This window comes from Schistocerca americana, chromosome 3 (assembly GCF_021461395.2).
Source record: "Schistocerca americana isolate TAMUIC-IGC-003095 chromosome 3, iqSchAmer2.1, whole genome shotgun sequence".
Lineage (NCBI taxonomy): Eukaryota > Metazoa > Arthropoda > Insecta > Orthoptera > Acrididae > Schistocerca > Schistocerca americana.
In genome coordinates, this window is record NC_060121.1 from 256,624,975 (window position 1) to 256,648,066 (window position 23,092).

General features: G+C 36.7%; 1 protein-coding gene across 1 annotated transcript in view; it reads left to right on the forward strand.

Annotated features, from left to right (window-relative positions):
* Positions 1 to 23,092, forward strand: part of LOC124607301 (syntaxin-8) — a 66,723-nt gene that overhangs the window by 30,695 nt on the left and 12,936 nt on the right. Inside the window, exons 3-5 of the mRNA XM_047139595.1 lie at positions 12,051 to 12,137; positions 15,474 to 15,649; positions 22,075 to 22,167. Coding sequence (XP_046995551.1) covers positions 12,051 to 12,137; positions 15,474 to 15,649; positions 22,075 to 22,167 — 356 coding nt within the window. The remainder of the gene's footprint in view (positions 1 to 12,050; positions 12,138 to 15,473; positions 15,650 to 22,074; positions 22,168 to 23,092) is intronic.

Below are 23,092 nucleotides of genomic sequence, written 5' to 3' on the forward strand. Positions count from 1 at the left end.
GGCCCAACAACATGCTGAATGGACTGCTTATGATTGGTATCACATCCACTTCAACAATGAGTGTGGCATATGTCTTCAATGAGACAATCGTTGGAGATGTGTTTGGAGGCAACCCAGTCAGGCTGAACACCTTGGACATACTGTCCAGTGGTATTTGCTTGTTTAATGGGATAAAGTTTAACTTTCTTTGACCAACATTCGACCATTACTGATATGTAATTTACTCCTCCCCTACCTGTGGGTAATTGGCCAAAGTAGTCCAGTGCCGTTAAATTGTGCAGTTCTTTTCGAATTATCACATATGGTTTATAGTGCACATGACTATTATCCTCTTTAATGAGTTGACAGACTGTACACGATCTTAACATAGTAACTATCTTATGAGTTATATTCTTGAAATAATAAAATTTACACTTGTGTGTAATACACATCCTTATTCCAAAATGACCATATCATTTGTGTATGAACCGTATAAAATATGTTTCTACATCACATGGAAAACATAGTCTCCATCTTCACTGATCTGAGGTGCTTTCCAAACTAACGCATGTTTTATCATCGCCCACTCAGAATTTTCTGAGTGGGGTGATGATAGTTCTTTGCAACTGTTATAAATATCATTAAAATAAAGACCCTCTTTCATGTCTTGTTTTATCCTCAAGGCTAGAGTCCTTATGTCATTATTCGTGTAACTTAATCCCAAAAAATTGATGGCAAAAATCACTCCCGCTCGTTTAGTTCATTTAATAACACTCAAACATAATAGTAATTGTGATAATGCATTGGGACCTGTATTCTGCAATCCTTTTATATAATTAATTTTTATGTTGATATTCTTGTAAAAACACAGCCGAGATATTTTTTCAGCACTCCACTCTATTGCTAACAGTTTGTTCTCTATGGATGTACAGTTCATTTCATGTGTTTTTAAACTTCTGCTAGCAAGTGCTATTGTTCTTTGCTCCCCTATTTTGGGATTCCACTCCCTTTAGAATAATTCCTCTGTGATTCTGTACTCCGATGCATCTGTGGCCAGCTTAAACAGTTCAACTATTACAGGATGACAGAATAGGGGCATCTACCAGTGCCTGTTTAGTATTTGTAAAAGCTTCCGCTACACCCTCATCCTACAACCACACAGACCGTTGCTTTAAAAGATATATCAACCATGGATCATTCAATACTTGTCCCTGTGTGTATAAATGGTAGGATCCAGCTAATCCTAAAAGTGAATGCAACTGTTTTAGATTTTGAGGTTCCGGTCACTCCTGTATAGCTCTGTTTCTGTCTGGGTGGGTTTGTGCCCTTAACCCCAACTAAATTTCCCAAAAAATTTAATTCTTCCCTTGCAAAATGTGATTTTTCACAATGTTGTGGCTATCCCATTTTCATTCAACCTTCGCAAAGTTTTCGTGAGTAAATGACAATGGTCGTCCCAACTTTTCAATACTAGCAAAATGTCAGCTACACAGACAACGAGTTCTTATGACAGTTCTTTACTTAATGTTTCATTGAGTGCCCATATGAAACCCAACATTGAAAGATTTAACCAAAATGGTAATACTCTAAATTGGTAAGATTTTCCATCAAATAAAAATGTAGTATATTTTTTAGAGTCATAATGTAACTTGATCTGCCCATAACCATGTGTAAGATCCATGGAGGTGAAATATTTGGCCTGTTCAAATTTGGTTAATAATTCCTGTATACTAATGGGTCTGTCCCTTTTGGTTTCTGTATGTTTATTTAATGTACACATGTCCAGCACCAAATGAGCCCCTCCTGTAGTGTTTTTCACTACACGTAATGGATTATTATATATGCTCAAACTTCGTTTGATGATGTGGTTATTTAGCATTTTGTTGATTTCTTCTTGATCTGCTGCTCTCAAGCTTATAGGTATTTGGTATTATAGTACCACTTCATAACCTGAATTATCGCTTTCACCTGTGAGAGCACAGCGTTGTTAATAATGTCATTGGCTTGTTGGCATTCCATGATTTTTAACACACTTGTATATTCCAGGACTTTACTAATAATTTTTTTCTAATAGTAGACTTGACTAAGGAAGGACATATTTTCAAAGGTGTACATCTATTGTTAAAAAGGAAGCAACAGCCGCCATTGCTGCAAGATATTAAAAAATATTAATTTTTGTCAGTATATTCTCTTGTAAGAAGATGAATATATTCCATAATAGTTGAACACTGAGAAGAAAGTTTTATGAAGTAATAATTGTTATCTTAAAAGGTAAATTTTTTTCTCATATTTGAAGTGAACATTATGATCATCTTTCCTCTCCTACTAATTATGATACAAAGTGCAAGCAAGCAGAAGACTTAGGATCTCAAATGTGAGGTAGTACTGTGTGATCCCTGTTTAATATCACAGTCTATTTGAATGAACAAATTATCTTTTGTAAAAAGTGAAAATTTGTGGAACTTGCCCTACCAACACAGACCATCATAGTTGTTCAGAATCGTATCTGTCTGACTTGCTCTTGAAACACAGTGCCAAGATTTTTTCAGAACTACAATCTTGAAAAGTTGTTTTGTACGCTGGCTGCTAAGAAGAACTTTAACCTTGAGTGCGCTCGATTGCACTCTGGAGACGCCACACATTACTTAAAAATTAATAAATTACTCTTTTCAGCCAAGAAGACAGTAATTAAGATCCACAACACTAAATATTTTATTTTTAATGAAAAGAACAGATTTATTTAAATCATTTAATACTGGGAAGGGAAGAGGACATGGTAAGAGTACGAAATTTTCAAGGCTGCTTGTTTGTTTATTCTTCACTGTATTTAGCCATATTTTTATATAACTCTTGCTTTTGTTCTGCGGGTAACAGTGGTGATTCATAAGCTTTGTTAAATATCAGCCTTTCACTAGTTAGTATGTCATTTGCCATTTCGTCGTGTGAAACTAACTGAGCATTCATAATCAAATGAATTTTCATGTTTAAGATAGTGGATGTATTTGTCTCAGATTCTGAGTTATATGGCATTTTACCACTGCTTCCATTGAAATTACAAAATAAGGTCTTGGTATCAGAATTGGCAACTACTTTGTACCTTAACAACCAATCCATACCCAAGTAACACAGGTACATTTATTTTCATCATTATTAATACAGTTTGTTAGAACTCGTGTTTTCCTATAGTGATAGGTATTCTCATTTCATACTTCAGAGGCTTACCTTTGTTTCCAGTAATACCTACTAAATATACTCTTATAACTGGTAACATTGGAAATGCAATTTGGTTTTTATAGCATGTACTAGTTCTTGTGACATTAAAGATACTTCACTAACTGAATCAGTATAAATATCTACAATTTTTCCATAAATAGTCCTGGTTACTATGGACTTCAGTTGAATATCCTCTTTTCTCTTTCTTCCTCTTCTAATAACCATTCTCTCATAGCTATCTTATAGCAAAGGAAACAACCTTTTCTATGTATGGGTCCAATAGCTGTTTATTACGACCTGGATTGTGGTCCCTGTTCCAGGACGTTCTCCATTTTTCGTAACTATTATAGAGTAAAGCATCAATGTATTCTCTGTGTGTGTCCCTCTTTGATTTCCCTGTGTTCTGTTGTTCTCACTACTAGCTACTGCTTTAGGTGCAAAAACTTGTGAAGGTATAGTGCTGTTTTAACACTCTTTATTGTGTCAGGGGTTGGATATGTTTTGCCCAATCGTTGGTGTATTCCTATCTTTGTTTTCTCTTTGTACTTGGCAAACATTAATGCTTTGTTTCTTAATGAACTTGTTTGGGACTCTCTTATTATCCATGCTGTTACTTCCCCTGTTGTCCTCTGGTGTATGTTTATTCCTTTATTTGTTCAGTGTATCTAATCCCTCAACGAAAGTTAATCATTAACCGTCATCTAGCCTCTATACCAAACATCGTTTTGTACATAATATGGGTACCTTTGTATCAATATTTAGACTTAATGGGACACCTGTATGTTGTATCTAAATGTTTGGAACAAGTCAGATGCAATTCTATATACTACTTAAAACTTTTGCAAGAGTTATTGTAGTATTTTGTATCTAATAATTGTCTAGTATTTGCTGATGATCTTGCTCTCTTGTCCAACAGTATTCAGGAAACCAAACAACAAGTTATCTCACTACAGGAAATAGCATAGAAAATTGGTCTTGGTATATCCTTTGAAAAAACAGTCATCATGTTAACTGACCCACCACTCATAAACAAAATTGCCATAGGAAACCAAGAAATCAAAATCTTAGATAAATCTGGGAGAAATCATAACATATAACCTCAATTAAAAGCCAACATGGCATAACAGAATAAACAAATCGACTAGAGCACAATATGTCACCAAGAACACCTACAACAAAAAGAGTCTGTCAATAGCAACAAAATTAAAACACTACAAGACAGTCACTCAACCAGAAATAAAATATGCAAGTGAAACCATCTTCAAAACAACTAACACTGCACAAATAGACAAAATACTCAAAATAAAGAGAAGAATCATCAGAACGTGCATCAACAAATTGTACCAGAAAGATGGACATTGGAGGGTAGCTACAAATGAAACACTGGTGGAATTAAAGCTGTGAGGAGGTGGCGTGAGTCGTGCTTGGGTAGCTCAGTTGGTAGAGCACTTGCCCACGAAAGGCAAAGGTCCCGAGTTTGAGTCTCGGTCCGGCACACAGTTTTAATCTGCCAGGAAGTTTCATATCAGCGCACACTTCGCTGTAGAGTGAAAATTTCATTCTAGAGACAAATGAAACAGTCTACAAAGAAATAGAACTGGTAATGAGTACAATCAGGAAGAAACACATTTCATTTTTCGGACACCTAATCAGAACACCAGAGAACAGGATCATCAAGAGAATAATAGAAAAATTGTGGAATAGTAAGTGCAACATTAAGTGGATTACAAAAATCAAGGAAGATATGGATGAGCTACATATTACATTGGAAGACCTAAGAAACAAAACTGACAAAATCAGGAAACTCGCAGGCAAATAAACCAGTCTGCAAATGAGAATCAACAAACAGACAATAGTAAGGGTGATTTCCGATGAAGAAAGAAGGATGAGATACGAGAGAATGAAGAAGTACTGGGCTGACAGGAAACTGAAAAATTCTTTGTATAAAGTTGGCTAGAGTGGACCAATGAAGGCCATAAAATGTAAATAATAATAATAATAATAATGTCAATTTCTATTGTGTGCTAGTAGATCAACATTTTCTCCGAAATTGCTCCTTAAAATCCTCCCCAGATGAAAAATTCTCAGAATGAGCTGTGCCCCATTCTGCTGCAACAATTATCATATAACTCGAGGCAAAATCTATCATTTTGCTACCCTCCCAGGTTTGTGGTAAAGATCTAGAAAATACTCTCAAAAAATATGTGGAAGTGAACTTCTCCATCAGGTTTCAAAATTTATTTGATTTGATTTTTTATTTGGTTCTGTTGATCACTTATTGTACATAGGGTGTACTAGTAATATAGGACAAGTCAAGTGAAATAATACAAAATTATGTGAGCATTTTATATATCATACAAATACTTACTTTCTATGAACAATTGATTGCGGACAGTATTATCTGTATTTTACTGGCATAAGTTCAAGTGAATGCTTAAAATAGGAGAATGAATGGAAGTACACATTTTTATCTCAGTGCCACAAATAAATTTAGGTTTTGTCATTTGATTTAAATTAAAATACAAAATTTTTATCTTCCTCACGTACCTGTGATATAAATAAATTTACATTTTATCATTATAATTAATGTTAAGAATAAACAATTTTTTCTTCATCACATAGGTAAAGATTTTCTTTTAACAGTAGTTTTTTTTTTTTTTTTAACCATTGAGCAGATGCGCTGTTGTAAAAAGTACAACAGGAGCAGTTTTTATGCCTTATCAATTCCTTAACCTTGAGCTACTGCACCATTGTTGCCAGGTATTCCATTGTTGATGTTTCCATGACAATGTTAAAGTGGCTTCAGTTCATTTGGTTAGCTTTCTCAGTTTGTTTTCTGAATTGTAAGCAATGACATGTTGAATGTTGTAAACAGTGCAATGCATGCCTGCTGGTGTGACAGTTGCAAGCTTTGTTCCAGCAGTGAATATCCAAAGTGTACTAAAAAGTTAACTATACTTACTCTCCTTTTTTTTTAGATGCACAGTAAATGTTACTTTGGTTACACCGACATCTGAATGTATTTATTTGTTTCATTTCTTTGATGTTTTGTTCCAATTCAAAAGGTGTATCGGTGAAGAAGTTAGGAAACTGCTCAAAGAAGATCATCACCTGTGACGATAAATTCTATCCAGACCTTTCAGACTTAGAGGATAGTAAAGTAGATTTGAGTGATGAAAACACTGAGTAGGACCATGGCAGTGAATCTGAACTTGAAGGTGAAGATGGTGATCCCGAAGAGGCAGCTGATGGATGAGGGTTCTTTATTGAAAATACGAAGTTTCACATTGGTGTAAAAGTGAGTGTGCTAAAACATCAAAACCAACAGAAAAAACATTGTACAAATTCCACCAGATTCAAAGAGAAATGTGATGGATATAATTGATAAAGTTAGTGCTTTTTTGAAAGTAACTGACCTCGACGTAATTGATGAAATCATAATCTATACAAATACCTGTATAAATAAACAGCAAGACACACATCAATTCTCGCGCAAAGAGGTAATAAAGTGACAAAATAATGGCTGTGTTTGGGATTTTTTTTGAAGAAGAAAAAGAAAAAGAAGAAAATGCCATCATGCTAATGTACTGGAACTCTGGGCAGCAGATGAATAGGAATGCTACTGCTTAGGACTGTAGTGAGTTACAGTAGGTATCTGTTTTTTGTAAGCTGTATGCGGTTTGGGCACCATCATGTATCTAATGCTCCTGAGGACAGTGTAAAGATATGTGGTGCCTTTAGAAAATTCTAAAAGGAACCTTACAACTGACAATTGGTACACAAGCTACCTCCTTTCTGAATATTTGCTGCAGGAGACTATCACTTACATTGGTACAATGACAAAGAACAGACGTGAAATTGTTCCATAATTTCTCCCAAACAAAACAAATGAAAATGGAATGTGTAATGCTTGGATTTAGGATAAGACGTTAGTTTCATATATTCCTTGTAAAAACTGTGCTATCATACTTCTGTCTGCTGTGCATGACATGGCGACAGTGGATGAAGAAACAAACAAACCTGAAATCATGAGTACATAACAAAAGGTGGAGTTGACATTGTAGCTAAAATGTGTGCCTGATGCTCCATTTCAAAGAATTACAAGGAGACGGCCATTGCCGACTTTTTCATTTTTCTGAACATTGCCAGAATTATTTTGCAAACAAATTGTCTGTAAACGGTGTTGTGAAAGTGAACATATGTCAGAAATATTGGCTAAATTGTTATTTAGAGAACTAAAAGAACAAAACCTTTTGTTATAAATGTTGAAGATAGTGAATATGAATTGCTTTAATAAATATAATAATTTGTTCAAGACAAGTTTGTTTTTACTGACAAATGAGCATGCTGTAAATTTTACAGCACTCTCCTGCTCATGTGACAACAGTAAGCATGCTTGTCAGAGGGTTAATCTAAGTGAATTCATCTATTTTTACTCAGAAGGTTTCCTTATTGCTATACGGATTCATTTATTCTGTAATAAGTTTGTTCTCTGAGAAATGTCTGTACTTTCCTATATATTGTTAATTTCTGTTTTTATGTTGATGGGAAGCTTGTTGTATACTTTTATTCCTGACTCAGTTATGCCCCTACAGACTTTTGCGAGAGTTGCAGAGCCTTAGCGGAAGTTTTTCCTCTGTCTTGTTTTATGCTTGTGACTGTCACAGTTTTTCTGGAATAATTTCTTGTTGTGGGCTACAAACATCATCAGTGAACATATATATTGATTTGTAACAGTAAACATCCTGAGAGTCGTAAAGAGAGTTCTGCAGGATTTTCTATTCGAGACCCCACATATGAACTTCATTGTTCGTTTTTGTGGTTTGAAGACTTTTGCAACTCCTGTAGCATTTCGTCAGAAGACAATACCATAGCAGAATACAGAATAGAAATATGCAAAATGTGACAAAAGCAATGTTTCTCTGTCAACAAGGTGAGAAATAGCTCTCAGGGTAAAACATGCTGCGCTAAGTTTTTTGACCAGTTGATCAATTTGCTCTTTCCATCTTAGCTGTCTGTCTGGATGCCTAGGAATTTTGTATGTATCGTTTCATAAATTTTTCGCTTGTTGATCTCCATTTCAGGAACTTGGAGTTTTTTATTTGCTGACTGAAACTGTATAATGTTAGTTTTTTAAAAAAAATAGCATTTGGCTGTTTGCTGTGAATCGTGAACCATTTGTGCATTTGATTAGTGACTGTCAGGGCTGTATCCTGTATTGTGGCGTTGGACACTTCATCAGAATACTCACGTCATCCACAAACATGACTACTTTTACTCTGTCATTAATTGTAACTGGTAGATCATTAATGTACATCGGGAAAATCAGTGACCCAAGGCTGGAACCCTGGGGCTCTCCGTATTTTATATTTCTCCAGTTTGAGATTACTGTTACATCTCCCTCTATTAAGATAACTCTGCTTCCTGTTGTGTAGATAAGATCCTTGCCACATCAAAGGCTTGTCTTTTATGCTATAGTGTGGAAGCTTTTTTTTATAGCAATGTTTTATTATTTACACAGTCGAAAGCTTTAGCAAAGTCACAAAAGATATCCATTGGATACTTTCTAAGATTTAATTTACCTAGAGTTTCATCTGTTAGGCTAAATGTAACTCACTCTATAGAGAATCCCTTACGAAAGCCAAACTATGTAGATGTCAATAAGCCATTTTGTGTCATTGGCCATAAATCCCACTACTCTCTCGGACACCTTTGAGAACACAGGCCGCAAAGAGATGGGCCAATAATTGGATAATACATTCCTTTCCTCCCTTTTTTGGATGGGCGTCACTATTGTATGTTCATTCTTTCCAGAAAGGCCCCAGTTTTGATTGGTTACATAAATAGCATAATATGTGACTAAAGAAGTCTGCACGTGATTTGAAAATCCTATTTGATATTCCGTCATATCCAGAAGATCCAGAACCTTTAAATAATTTTGTAATTCTTGCAGTTTCTTTAGGAAGTGTGCTTTTGAAATGAAGTGCTATATTTGGTATGATTTGCATGTGATTTAGTAGCTGTATGGCTTCTGTGGGAGATTTTTTTATTATGGTTCCCTGTTCTTTCAGCTACAGTGAAAAAGGTTATTAAAATCAGAGGCTGCAACTTTTTGATTATTCTTGTCTGAACCACAACCTGAGGACTTTGGAGTCCTGCTTGTTCAGATTTTATGTTCCTGTTTGTCTCTCTTTTTATAATGATCCATATACTTTTAACTTTGTCTCGGTAATTCTTTTTTGTGTTCTTCAGCACTTTCATTAGAAAGAGTGTTTTATTAAGCAATCCTACTTTCTCTTGTGCATTAGAATTCACAAATTCATGTAATTATTCCTCCAAATTAGATAGTGTTTCAGGTGTGTTAACTATTTCTCCAAATTCTTTGCATTGTTCTAAAACAGTTACACTCTATTTCACCCCTGAGATTTTCTCTTTAACCTAGTTGAATGATCTAACAGCAAATTGACCTACTTTGTTAATTTTATCATCTCATTTTTTGAGTTGCTCATTGACTTCCATGCTAACTAAATCACATTGGTTATTGATTTCATATTTCCACTCCTGAGGTAACTGGGTCAAACTATTTGCAGTGTTAGTTAATGTAACTTCTATTTCCTGTATGGCATGTTGTATTATCTCTAATTTTAGTTCTTCTTTCGTATTTTCGATCTTGACAGACAGTTAGTTACTTCTAGACTCTACTTTGGCAGATAGTTCCTAAATCTTAGAATCTACTCTGTCGGATTCCTTCCTAGTGTCGGATAATTCATTCCTAGTGTCAGATGGTTTCTTATTTGTTGAATCTACTTTATCAGATTATTTCTTAAAATTAGAATTCATTTCGTCAGACATTTGTTGTAATAAACCTTTAAACCATTCTGGAGCCTTTGCAGTCATTTTTATAGTAATGACGGACATACAATGCAAATATTCTCTATTATTTACCCTCTATTGCACTAATAAATGGTTACTGCATAGTTTTCTTAAAGGTGATAACACTGAAACACTGTGTCCCAGTGTAGAAAAAGAAAAAGTTTTCAAAGTGGATTTCGGTATTTTCTGACTAGTTCATCCTTCCCAATGAACTGCACTCTCTCATCATGTAGTTGATGCAGTCGCGTGTACATGGCAATATACTGAAATGATTTGCATCACCCTGCACAGCCAGTGTCTTGAACACAGCGATAGGTGGGTTGCACTGTGTCATACAGCTGCAACCCCTACAGTGCTGCTCAGCTACTACTGCATCCCCACTGATGAAAGGTTTCGAAATCTTCTCCTAACTGACCGAAATGCTGTTCTCCAAATCCGCCGAGAAATTACACCGTTGCAGTTAAAATGTTCTTTTAGTCTCGTGTTGGCATTGTTTACTTGACACGTAATTTAACTGAAGTTGCCAAAATACTTGAACTACAATTGTATAAGTATGGTTTGTCTTCAGATTTCCTATATTACCTTTTGCTTTCTTCTTAACAGATTGTTACTGAATTTAGACAATATAGTTACATCTGTTCATTTGTAGTTTCTCCCTTTGCTTAATCCTTGTTGCTCTTAGCGGGGCCATAATTTATCACTCGTTGAATTTTAAGATTTTGTAAAATTATAGTTCTTTATTTTCTTCCTTTTGCTCTGATGCTCCATGTCATGTACACTGGGAACCAAATGAAGCATTTTTCTTGTTGGTTTAAGGTTTTAGCTGAGTCAGAACATTTCATGAGATCTATCATCTGACGTGCTGTCTGATGTATTTACTTTTTGTTGTCATCATAGTTGATTCTTTGAAGTAGAGGTCCTGCTAATCAGTGCCTGTGAAATCCCATATGTAGCCAAGGAAAGGCTTGACTTTTTCACTTTCTGTAGCTATTGGAGTAAAAGAAGGAACTTCCACTCATATCATTAAAAAGCACATCCTCTGTGTTCCTTTTACAAACATATATTTCCTTGAATGGGTTTAAAGATCATTAGAGTGACTCATGAATTAGAGTAGACCACAACGTTTCATACTACATATGCCTCGAAGGCTTAACATGACCTCCAAGATTATTTCTTTTTATGCAAAACCATCTTGTCTTTTGTTTTCATTTTTGGAGAGTGTGGTTGCTACTTGATGGCCAAGCCACCTCCAAGCCGCAACGCCAAAACGTAAAAGGCCCCACCCACACCAGGTGAAGCCGTTTACGTGTCGACACACCTTGTCGTTTTATCGTATTCCACATCTCCTGGTTAATGTCTACACATATTAAAACAAACATTCATGCACAGTATATGTTCCGCTGTTTACTCTGTACTTTATATTATTCTGTCATAATCATCGTTCCTTGTACTACACAAGGAATGTGAAATGTTGTTTGCCTAAATGGATGTAACATTTCATGAGTGGGTGATAAGGATACCACAAATGGAAATTGAACAGTTTGTTTAGGTTGCATTTGTATGCAACAAGTGGAACTTGAGGATGGAGCACAACAGAATTGTGAGGGAAAGGGAATAATACACCACAATGAACCTATCACTTTAGGAGAGTAGACAACTTTTGAAAATGTTGGTGCAGCTTCAGATCTTACACTGGCATCTAAATAATATTTTAATATGAATTTTTTAAAGTGTGGTCTATAGAATAGTTAGACTTTCTTCCACACTGCATTTGGTTCTATTACCTGTCTCTTAAATCGTGTGACATCATGAATCTAGACAGTCAACCTACTTATGTGCTATTTCAAATGGCGAGTCATGCAAATGCAAGGTGAAAATACTGTTGGATGATGACACTGTAAAAACTAACTTCTTCATATGTTTTATGCTTAAATATGGTGTAGATTGGAAACAATGTGGAACTTTTGTCCTTGATTCAGTTTTAGAACACGGCAGGAAGCGGAAAGACGGTCACGTTTAGTCGAACAGCTACAAAGCAGAGAAGTACAAATGCAGCAGTTGTTTGTTGATCGGTAAGTGAAACCCTTAAATCTGTCTTATATTACTGAAAGATTATAATGCATTGTTCCTCAACATGATATTCAGTTTCTCTTGCGATCATTTCATATTTCTTTCAGCTCACCATGCTGCTATTCCTTCATTTTCTTATTAGTCTTCTTCAACTGCACATTTTAATGTATGGTTCTTGATTTCAACAGTTTTATGTGAAGTTCAATAAATCTGAATAAACTTCACAATTTCAAATATCTCCTAAAAAGGAATGCAAAGTAATTACAGAAAGGATGAAGAAATATCAACCCTTAAATCTTCTATAATCCTGAGAATGGTTGAGAATGCAGTCACCATGTGTTTCCATTATGTACTGCCAGTTCAAGTTAGTGAATATAGTGTGTTTGCATTTCAGTAATCTAATTTCGCAGTTGTGAGAACAATAATGATACCATTTCAAGTATGCAGCACACAATCCTTTGTGATCTATGATATGTCAGAAAGTTTGAGAGTTTCAGAATCACAGTTATTGAGAAGTTGTGATGCATCACTTTAAAATCCATTCCCACTGAAAATAAGTACCTTGAGTCAGTGAGCATTGCAAGAAACACATAAATTCTTTGTTATTGTTGGTCAGTCAAGTTCTAGAGGTGATGTACATTGAGGTGACAAAGGTCGTGGGGTACCTCCTAACATTGTTGCTGGACCTTCTTCTGCCTGGCACAGTGCAGCAACTTGACATAGCGTCTACACTACACTTGAACCCTACATCAGCTGTTACCAACCGAAATTGGGACTCATCTGACTGGACCACAGTTTTCCAGTCATCTGTGGTCATATTGCCGCAGACCCAGGAGAGGCATTGCAGGCAGTGTCGTGCTGTTAGCAAAGGTACGCGCAGCAGTCTTCTGCTGCTGTAGCCCTTAAATGCCAGATGTTGCCACACTGTCCTAACGGTTATGTTTGTCATACATCCCACATTGATTTCTTAGTTATTTCAAGCAGTGTTGTGTGCGTGGTATCCCTCACAACTTTATGCAAAAGCTGCTGCTCTTAGTCGTTAAACGGAGGTCTTTGGTCACTGCTTTGTCCTTGGTGACAGGTAATGCCTGAAATCTCATATTTTTGGCACACTCTTGACACTGTATATATTGGAATGTTGAATTCTCTATTGAACTCCGAAATGGAATGTCCCACAGGTCTAGCTCCAACTGCAATTCCACATTCAAAGTCTGTCAACTCCCGTTGTACAGCCATGGTCATATTGGAAACCTTTTCATATTAGTTGCCTGAGCACAAATGACAGCTCCACCAATGCACAGCTGTTTTATACTTTGTGTGTGCAACACTATTGCAATCTGCATATGTCCATATCACCATCCCATGAGTTTTGTCACCTCAGTATATAATGATAATGTATTCCAGTCAACAATGTCGAAAGCTTTTTCTAAATCTACAAGTGGTACATATGTTGACTTCCTTATGTATAGTCTAAGATGAGCTGCACTGAAGTTATGGGCTCATATGTTTTTGACATTTATTTGGAACCCAAACTAATTGTTCTGCAGGTTTATTTATATTTCTTGTACCATTCTTCTGTAGATAATTTGTGTTAGTATAACATAATAAACTGATTATTTGATAATACCACCCATTACCAGCTTCCATCTTCTTTAAGTCTATATCCTCCTCACTATCTTCTCATCCTCACCCACTATGCAACATCCTTGCCCATAAGCAAGTCATGAATGAAACAAGGAGAAATTTGGAAAAATCAGGTTGACCATTTCTGAACATCACAAAGGAGGATCACTGTATTGTGCACCAAGCATATAGTAAACCCTTTGCATCTGCACTTTCCATCCAAAAACAACTAATGGACTACCTGCAACATTCTGTGCCATCCAGCACCCTTGATCGGAGACTAGCAGCCACTAGACTCGGGAATTACAGTCGCATGCATAGGCTTCCATTAACACAACACCATCAACTGCTTTGGAGTGGTGCCATGACTGGGAAGCATGGACAGCTTATGAATGGCATCACATTGTGTTCAGTGATAAATTTCAGTTCTGCACTAGCCCGGATGACCACATCCGGTGAGTATGGTGGTGACATGGGGAGGTTTTGGAGAAGTGCAGCGGTATTACTGGATATGACTTCAGGTTACAGCTGGTACTGGTTGAGTGAACTCTGAATACACAACAGTACATCATGAACATCGTGTGTCCTCATGTACTACCTCTCAGGTGAAAGTGTCATTGTGCCATGTTACATGTGTCTCTGTGGATTGTCTGTGTGATGTTGAGGTACTCTGTGACCAGCAAGGTCCCCAGATCTGTCTCCAGTAGAAAGTATACGGGATCAGCTCAGACACCAACTTTGTTCCAGTGCCAGTATCCAGGTTATCAAAGGCCAGCTTGCCTCAAGAGAGGATACGCTGGCTTTATGACAACCTTCCCAGCTCAATCAGTCCATACATTGAGGCCAGATGGGGGTATAATGCCATACTGATAATGGGCTCATTCTTCCAAGTTCATTGTAAATCTGACTTAATTGTGTAATCACTGAAATTATGTCACGCACCTTCTTAACTTGCAACGTTTCATTTTGTTTCCTCCTCACATTCTGGGTGCTTAACTTTTTTTGTCAAACAATGTAATTTTATGGTATATCTGAAAGAACATCTGAAAGTAAAATGTATTATATTACGCACACACTCGCATAAAACCAATAGACAGTAAAAAACCACAATGTTCATCAGAGAGGAGTAGATGCAGTATAAATTCAAAAATATACAAGTAAGTTGGCTGTCAATGTCAATGCAGTGAAGCAACCACTCGGAAATTAATACTAAAAAATTATATTTGCTGATGTAAATGTTTGCAGATCTCTTTTAGTTGTTAATGATTTTTGTTTTTGTGTGTACTTGTCCTGTTGCTATGATCTCAGTTCAGGAACCAGTTTGATGCAGTTCTCCACAGTAGTATGTCCTCGGCAAGCCTCTTCTTCTCTGCATTAGTACTGCAACTCATATTTGAACCTGCTTGCTGCAGTTAAGCTTTGGTCTCCCTCTACTATTTTTACACTTCACACTTCTCTTCATTACCAAATTTACAATATGTCGAACCCTCAGGTTGTCCTTATCAACCTATCCTTTCTTTCAGGTAAGATTTACCACAAATTTCTACTCTCCTTGATTTGATTAAGTGTCTCTTTGTTAGTTATCCATTCTATGTAGCTAATCTTCAGCATTCTTCTGTAACAATATTTCTGGTTGCTCGATTATACATTTTTTAAAAATGTTTTCAATATACTATGTGGAAAATAAAATATAACACTTTATTTTGTTCTTGAAGAGACACTTTTGGAGAAAGGAATAGGTCGAGACTGCTTCAACAGAATCCAGCACAGTCATCTGTTGCTAGTGGCAGAACTGTAGGATGGGCAGATGAAGATATTTATCCTCAGGGGTCACAGAATGAAAATCTTAGTGTGGATGAACTTCGACAACAGCAGCAGAGAATGGTGCAAGGTCAGTTGAGTACAGTTTTCAGTGTCAGAAAGATATACACTATGTGTTGTTTTATTTCTGTTGCACTGTGAATGACTTCATTAACATTATTTGCCCACAATAATTAGTCCTTGTACTGACTAAACTGCTAAACCCTGTAGAAGAACAAATCAGCCTTTATTTCACACCTGGAGTGTGTCACTCCACATACATTATAGTCCCCAAGCAAGAGTAGCTACTTATAGTACGTAGTCATCACCTATGCAGAATAATGACAAGACACTGACATACATTCAAATAATTCCCTGTACTGAGTCTTTAGGAGAGTAGTTGCAGGGCTATTTGCAGGTTTGGTATTAGGTAATGGAGGGTGCGTAGGAGTTGCTTATACTATCCACTTAGAGAAAACACCTTTGTTCTGCTTTGTTTTGTTTGATAGTGGAGCTTCTGTTTCCAATGACCTCATCATCAGTGGGACATTGAAATCTAATCTTCCTTCATTTTGGTTGCTGAGCCACTGAATACACATTGAGGAGCACCACTAGAAATACAAAGTGACAGTACCATATGTACATATTACGAGTATTCATTCAAAAGATGCTGCAGTTGATAACACTAGTTTGAATTCCGATCAGTGAGTGATTTTATTGATAATAATTACTGTAATTTCTATTTTGTTTACCAATATCCAGAAATTTGTGTTACACTGCATATTCATTCAGTTTAATTAAGTTGTCTTCCTTTGTTATACAGTGATATCTTTTACTCTCACATTATATTTCTACCTTTAGCACTCTTTTATCGCTTCTTGAAAATAAACATTAAACATCATTGATAGCATTACTGAATAGCTGTAGGCCTGTCCTGTTTTAACGTGATTCTGTCATTCTTGAGTTTCATTTTTGGTTGTCCCATTTGTAATTTTATGGTTACTGTTTGTTACCCATGTATTACTGTACAGGGTGTTTATAAATGAATATCGGGGTTTTAACACTTTATAATATTTATTACATTAAACTTACAGTTATAAATGATACGTCAAATGAAAGAGCAACTCAAAGTTTTACCAAGGACCTTATAAATGTTCAATGTAAGCACCATTTGTCGCATGGCACACATCAGGTCTATAGCCGAGTTCTTCCCATTCGACAATGACAGGGTTTGCTGTGCATGGCCTCCATGTTCACCCAACCTAACGCCATGCGATTTTTTCCTTTGGGGCGTCATCAAGTATCGTGTGTACGAGCCTCCACTACCAGTACTCCTCCCTGAATTAAGCAACCAGATTGAAGCAGCTGTTGGTACAATCACTGGAGACACACTTATCAACGTTTGGGAAGAACTCGGCTATAGACTTTATGTGTGGCGTGTCACAAATGGTGCTCACATTGAACATTTATAAGGTTCTTGGCAAAACTGTTTGAGTTGCTCTTTCATTTAACATATCATTTATAACTGTAAGTTTAATATAATACATGTAATACATATTATAAAGCGTTAGAACCCCGATATTCATTTATAAACACCCTTTATATTATCCTCCTCCCCCCTCCCCCTCCCATGCGCACTTAAAAAAAAATGCACATGTGCACTCTCTCTCTCTCTCTCTCTCTCTCTCTCTCTCTCTCACACACACACACACACACACACACACACACACACACAGATGATCTGAAACATCTAATTTCAGCTTCTTTCTGTAGGCTCAGAGGTTACTTGAATATTTTTTCCTCTCAATTATTTTACTATTACTAACATAAAAACAGGACTGTTTCTCCTATAAACCACTGCCGTTGTTATTCAGAATCTCTCCCACTGAGGATAAGACTCTCCTGGAAAACCAATGGCACAGGTCCTATTTTATAGGTAGAGGAAACATTCCTTTAAATGTGTTTAATATCTCGATAGGTATCTCGTCAACATCTGCTGTAGAGTCATGACTCCTAAGTAATTATTTATTAAAAAATTCAAAAATATGGAGTAAATTATTTCATCCATAGCAAACCTGTATATTAAACAATTTCCTGTTCCTGTTAAAGAAAATGCAAGTAATTAATTGACTATAAAGTTACTGATGAAAAAAGAACTGTTCTCTTGTGGAACCTGGATATCTTCTGACCTTTTTATAGTAAACATTTAATAATACACACAGTAATATTTTTTTCAAGTTTGTTCATTCTCTTATGGAGGCTGTAAGTTTGATAGTATGAAAGGAAGAAAAGAAAAAATAGTAGAATGTAAAAGGAATAGAAGAGGAAGCCACCTGGTAGAAATCTGCCCAGGACATAATTTAATACAAAGTGGAAAATACCTGGACACATTTAAAACATTAACAGTGGCAGATGTGGACTCTGACGATAACTTTTTGGTTATGAACTGCAGATTAAAACTGAAGCAATTCCAAAAATGTAAGGGATGGGTTCGGGATAAATTGAAAGAACCAGTGTGTGCTGAGAGTTTTAAAGGTACAATAAGGCATCAGTTCTCAGAAAAAGGAGAAAGGAATACAATAGAAGACAAATAGGTACCTTTAAGAAATTAAATACTGAAACCAGCAGAGAATCACATAGGTAAACAGACAAAGCCTAGTAGAAATCTTTGAATAACATGGGAGACATTAAATTTAATTCATAAATGGAGAAAATATAAAAATGCAATGAATGAAGCTGGCAAGAGGGAATACAGACATCTAAAAAATGAGATTGACAGAAAGTTCGAAAAGGTGAAACAGGAATTGCTAGATGAGAAATGCAAAGCTATAGAGGCACGTGTAATTGGGGGAAAGATACATTCTGCATACAGGAAAATTAAAAAAACTGAGAAGCGCTTCTATGAGTATCAAGAATTCAGATGGAAAGCCATTATTAAGTAAGGAAGGGAAAGGGGGAAAGAATATCTATGCATGGGAAATGAACTTCAAGACAGTATTATAGAAAAGGAAGAGGAAGTAGATGAACATGAGATAGGATATACGATACTCGGGACTGGACCAGACTCTGAATGTGGCTCTCCAGCAGGGATACGACTTCCTCAAATCCTGCCCTGAAATGAGATCCATCCTTAATGAAATCCTCCCCACTCCACCAAGAGTGTCTTTCCGCCGTCCACCTAACCTTCGTAACCTGTTAGTTCATCCCTATGAAATCCCCAAACCACCTTCCCTACCCTCTGGCTCCTATCCTTGTAACCGCCCCCGATGCAAAACCTGTCCCATGCACCCTCCCACCACCACCTACTCCAGTCCTGTAACCCGGAAGGTGTACACGATCAAAGGCAGAGCCACGTGTGAAAGCACCCACGTGATTTACCAACTGACCTGCCTACACTGAGACGCATTCTATGTGGGAATGACCAGCAACAAACTGTCCATTCGCATGAATGGACACAGGCAGACAGTGTTTGTTGGTAATGAGGATCACCCTGTGGCTAAACATGCCTTGGTGCACGGCCAGCACATCTTGGCACAGTGTTACACCGTCCGGGTTATCTGGATACTTCCCACCAACACCAACCTATCCGAACTCCGGAGATGGGAACTTGCCCTTCAGTATATCCTCTCTTCTCGTCATCCGCCAGGCCTCAATCTCCGCTAATTTCAAGTTGCCGCCACTCATACCTCACCTGTCTTTCAACAACTTCTTTGCCTCTACACTTCTGCCTCGACTGACATCTCTGCCCAAACTCTTTGTCTTTAAATATGTCTGCTTGTGTCTGTATGTGTGGATGGATATGTGCGTGTGTGCGAGTGTATACCTGTCCTTTTTTCCCCCTAAGGTAAGTCTTTCCGCTCCCGGGATTGGAATGACTCCTTACCCTCTCCTTTAAAACCCACTTCCTTTCGTCTTCCCCTCTCCTTCCCTCTTTCCTGATGAGGCAACAGTTTGTTGCGAAAGCTTGAATTTTGTGTGCATGTTTGTGTTTGTTTGTGTGTCTATCGACCTGCCAGCGCTTTTGTTCGGTAAGTCACCTCATCTTTGTTTTTATATATAATTTTTCCCACGTGGAATGTTTCCTTCCATTATACTGAAAGAAGAGTTTGACAGAGCACTGAAAGACATAAGTCAAACTGAGACATCTAGATCATAAGACATTTCCTCAGAATTATTGAGATCCTTGTGAGAACCAGCCACGACAAAAGTAATCCACCAAGTTTGTAAAATATATGCGAGGTGGATGTAATACCCTCAGACTTAAAGAAGAATGTGATAATTCCAGTTCCAAATAAGGCAGGTGATGACAGGTGTGACTATTATTAAACTATCAGTTTAATAAATCATAATTGCAAAGTACCAAAAGAAATTACTCACAGGTGAATGGCAAAACTGGCTGAATATGACCTTATGGAAGTTCAGTTCAGATTCTGAGGAAAGTAGGAATGTTGGAGACAGTACTGACCACAGAATTTATGTTTAAAGATAGGCAAAGCTGTGTGTACAGCATTTGTAGATACCTTCTGACAGGAATACACCCTTTGCAATTCTGAAGTCAAAATACAAGGAGCGAAGGCTATTTACAACTTGCACAGGAACCAGACTGCAGTTACAGGAGTCAAGGAGCATCAAAAGGAAGCATTGATTTAGAAGTGAATGAGACAGTGTTGTAGCCTATACCCAATGTTAATCAGTCTGTACATTGAGCAAGCAGTAAAGGGAACCAAGAAGAAGGAATTAAAATTCAGGGAGAAGAAATAAAAACTTTGAGGTTTACCAATGATATTGTAATTCTGTCAGAGACAGAGCAGTGGAACAAAATCGACTGTGTCTTAAAAGGATGATATAGGATGAATACGAACATTAACAAAAGCAAAGCAAGGGTAATGGAATGTAGTTGAATTAAATCAGTCAATGCTGAGGGGATTAGATTAGCAAATGAGACACTAAAAGTTGTGGATGAGTTTAGCTATTTGGGCAGCAAAATTACGGACAATGGCCAAAGTAAAGTGGATAGAAAATACAAACTGGCTATAGCAAGTAAAGCAATTCTGAAAACAAGGAATGTGTTGACATCTAATATAGATAAGGATAGATCAAGTAACTAGTGAGGAGGTAGAATAGAATTGGAGAATAAAGAAAGTAAGGAAAGGTTGATAGGACTCCACCTAAAGCATCAAGGAACCATCAATTTCGTAAAGGAAAGAACTTTGATAGTAAAATTTGTAGAGGAAGACCAAGGAATGGCTACATAAATGGATTCAAATGGATCATGGTGTTACTAGTTACTCAGAGGTGAATAGACTTGTACAAGATGGCTAGCAAGGAGAACTACATCAAACCAGCCTTTGGACTGAAGTCTCAAAACACAGATCCAATAAAAATTGTCATAAGTAAATATATCTTTTTTTTTTTTTTTTTTTTTTTTTTTTTTTTTTTTTTTTTTTTTTTTAGTACTTTCAACATTGCAGCCCAGTCAGCAATTGTGAGAATCTAATATATAAGAAAATATCAACCTCGACTGTGGTAATGAAACCAACCTTTACCTAGATTTCATCCCAAGTAATTGAGCCTTCTTCAGAAGGTGTACCCGATTCTATAATATCTCACGATGGAATGGTCTATAAATAAAACTAAAACAGCCTGAATTGGTGTAGTCACATAGTACCTCTGTACCACATTTTTAAAATGTGACTATGCGTATTCAGGCTGTTTTAGTTTTATTTCTAGACCATGCCCTCCTGACATATTATAGAATCAGGTATATGTTTTGAAGAAGGCTGAATTACTTGGGCTGAAACCTAGGTAAAGGTCGGTTTCATTACCGCAATCGAGGCTTTTAATTTCTTATATATTAAATACATCTTTGTTTGCTTTCAATAAATTAGGAGATTATGTAGCCATTCTAGTGCTATTATATCAAAATATAATACTTGGAAACTGAATATTATTATGAGTGTTTGGAACTGTAATATTCTGTGACTTCTTGGAGCTTAGAAGTTTCCAATGCCTATTCATTTTTTGTGATTGCACCTTCAGTTGCCTTGGAATGGTATACGTAAAACTATACTTAATTTTCAAAGTGCTGAAAAACACGTGCACTCTCTCCCTCCAGTCAGTCCTCCACCCTCTGGAGAATCTGTCTCTCTCTCTCTCTCTCTCTCTCTCTCTCTCTCTCTCTCTCTCTCTCTGTGTGTGTGTGTGTGTGTGTGTGTGTGTGTGTGTGTGTGTGTGTGTGTGAGAGAGAGAGAGAGAGAGAGAGAGAGAGAGAGAGAGTGAGAGAGTGATACTTTAAAGAAGAATGGTTGTTCGGAAGCTAAACTTCGATGGTCAAATTGTTTTTTTATATGTTCATCACAACTACTACTTTTCACTATATGGTGAGTAGTTGTCTTTTCTCATTCCTTTATGCATTGAGTATGGCTATTGTATCATGTCATATGAGCTGTGGCAATGAAATTTTCCTTTTATTTAGTTTAAGGGGAATCTTGTTAACATACACATGTATTATTACAGCACAAGACCAGGGTCTTGATGAACTCTCTAAAATAATATCCAGGCAAAAACAGATTGCTGTAGCTATAACTGATGAAGTGGAATTTCAAAATGGTAAGTAGCCATAGAAAATATGAAGTATTAAGTATCTAATAGTATTTGTTTACATGTTGTTAGTCAAAAAAGTGTGTTTCCTTAGAAAATGCATAATAATTCTTCATTGCATCCTCTGTGGACAGCGCATCTCAGCATTGTATTTCCTCCTCTTATCAAAATATTGGGCAGATAAGCTGACTGCAAATGTGTGTCAACAGGATTGAAGATTTTCTTATTTCCTTATATGTAGCAAATCTGTGAATGTGTTTTTTGAAGTAATGCCTATAGTTTAGGAAAGTTTAGTTTAATTTTTATCTTTACATGCTACAAATGCAACTAGATTCTATATTAATAATACTAGAGAAGGAGAGTTGCTACTCACCTTATAGCAGAGATGCTGAGCTGCAGATAGGTACAACAGAAAGATTCTCACAATTATAGCTTTTGACCGTTAAGGACTTTGTCAACGATAGACACACACGCACGTGCGCGCGCGCAGTCAAACACAACTTGCACACACATCTGCAGTCTCGGGCAACTGAAACCACACGTTCATCCTTTAATGAAACGGCAGAATGATTTCGTAACAGATATGGTTGACAAGATTGATTATATAAAACAAAAATTAATCCTATGCAAAAATCAGCTTCATGTTCATTACATGGAATGTTTCACAGAACTTGAGGCAGTAATTTCTGGACCAGACATGACTGAGTATGTTTCTGCAATTGAAACATTTCATCATGATTCCAAGACTTTGCATGTGCAAGACTGATATTGATTTATTTGTCTGACCATTCATGCTTGTAGCTGCTGATGCACCTCCTGTGTAGCACCCAGTTCAATGTTTGCCCTATCCAAGAATTTACAACAATCTTATAAAATGTTATCCCTAGAGCAAAAGCCTTGACTGCACGGACAAACTGCTAAAGTTAGTTTAGTT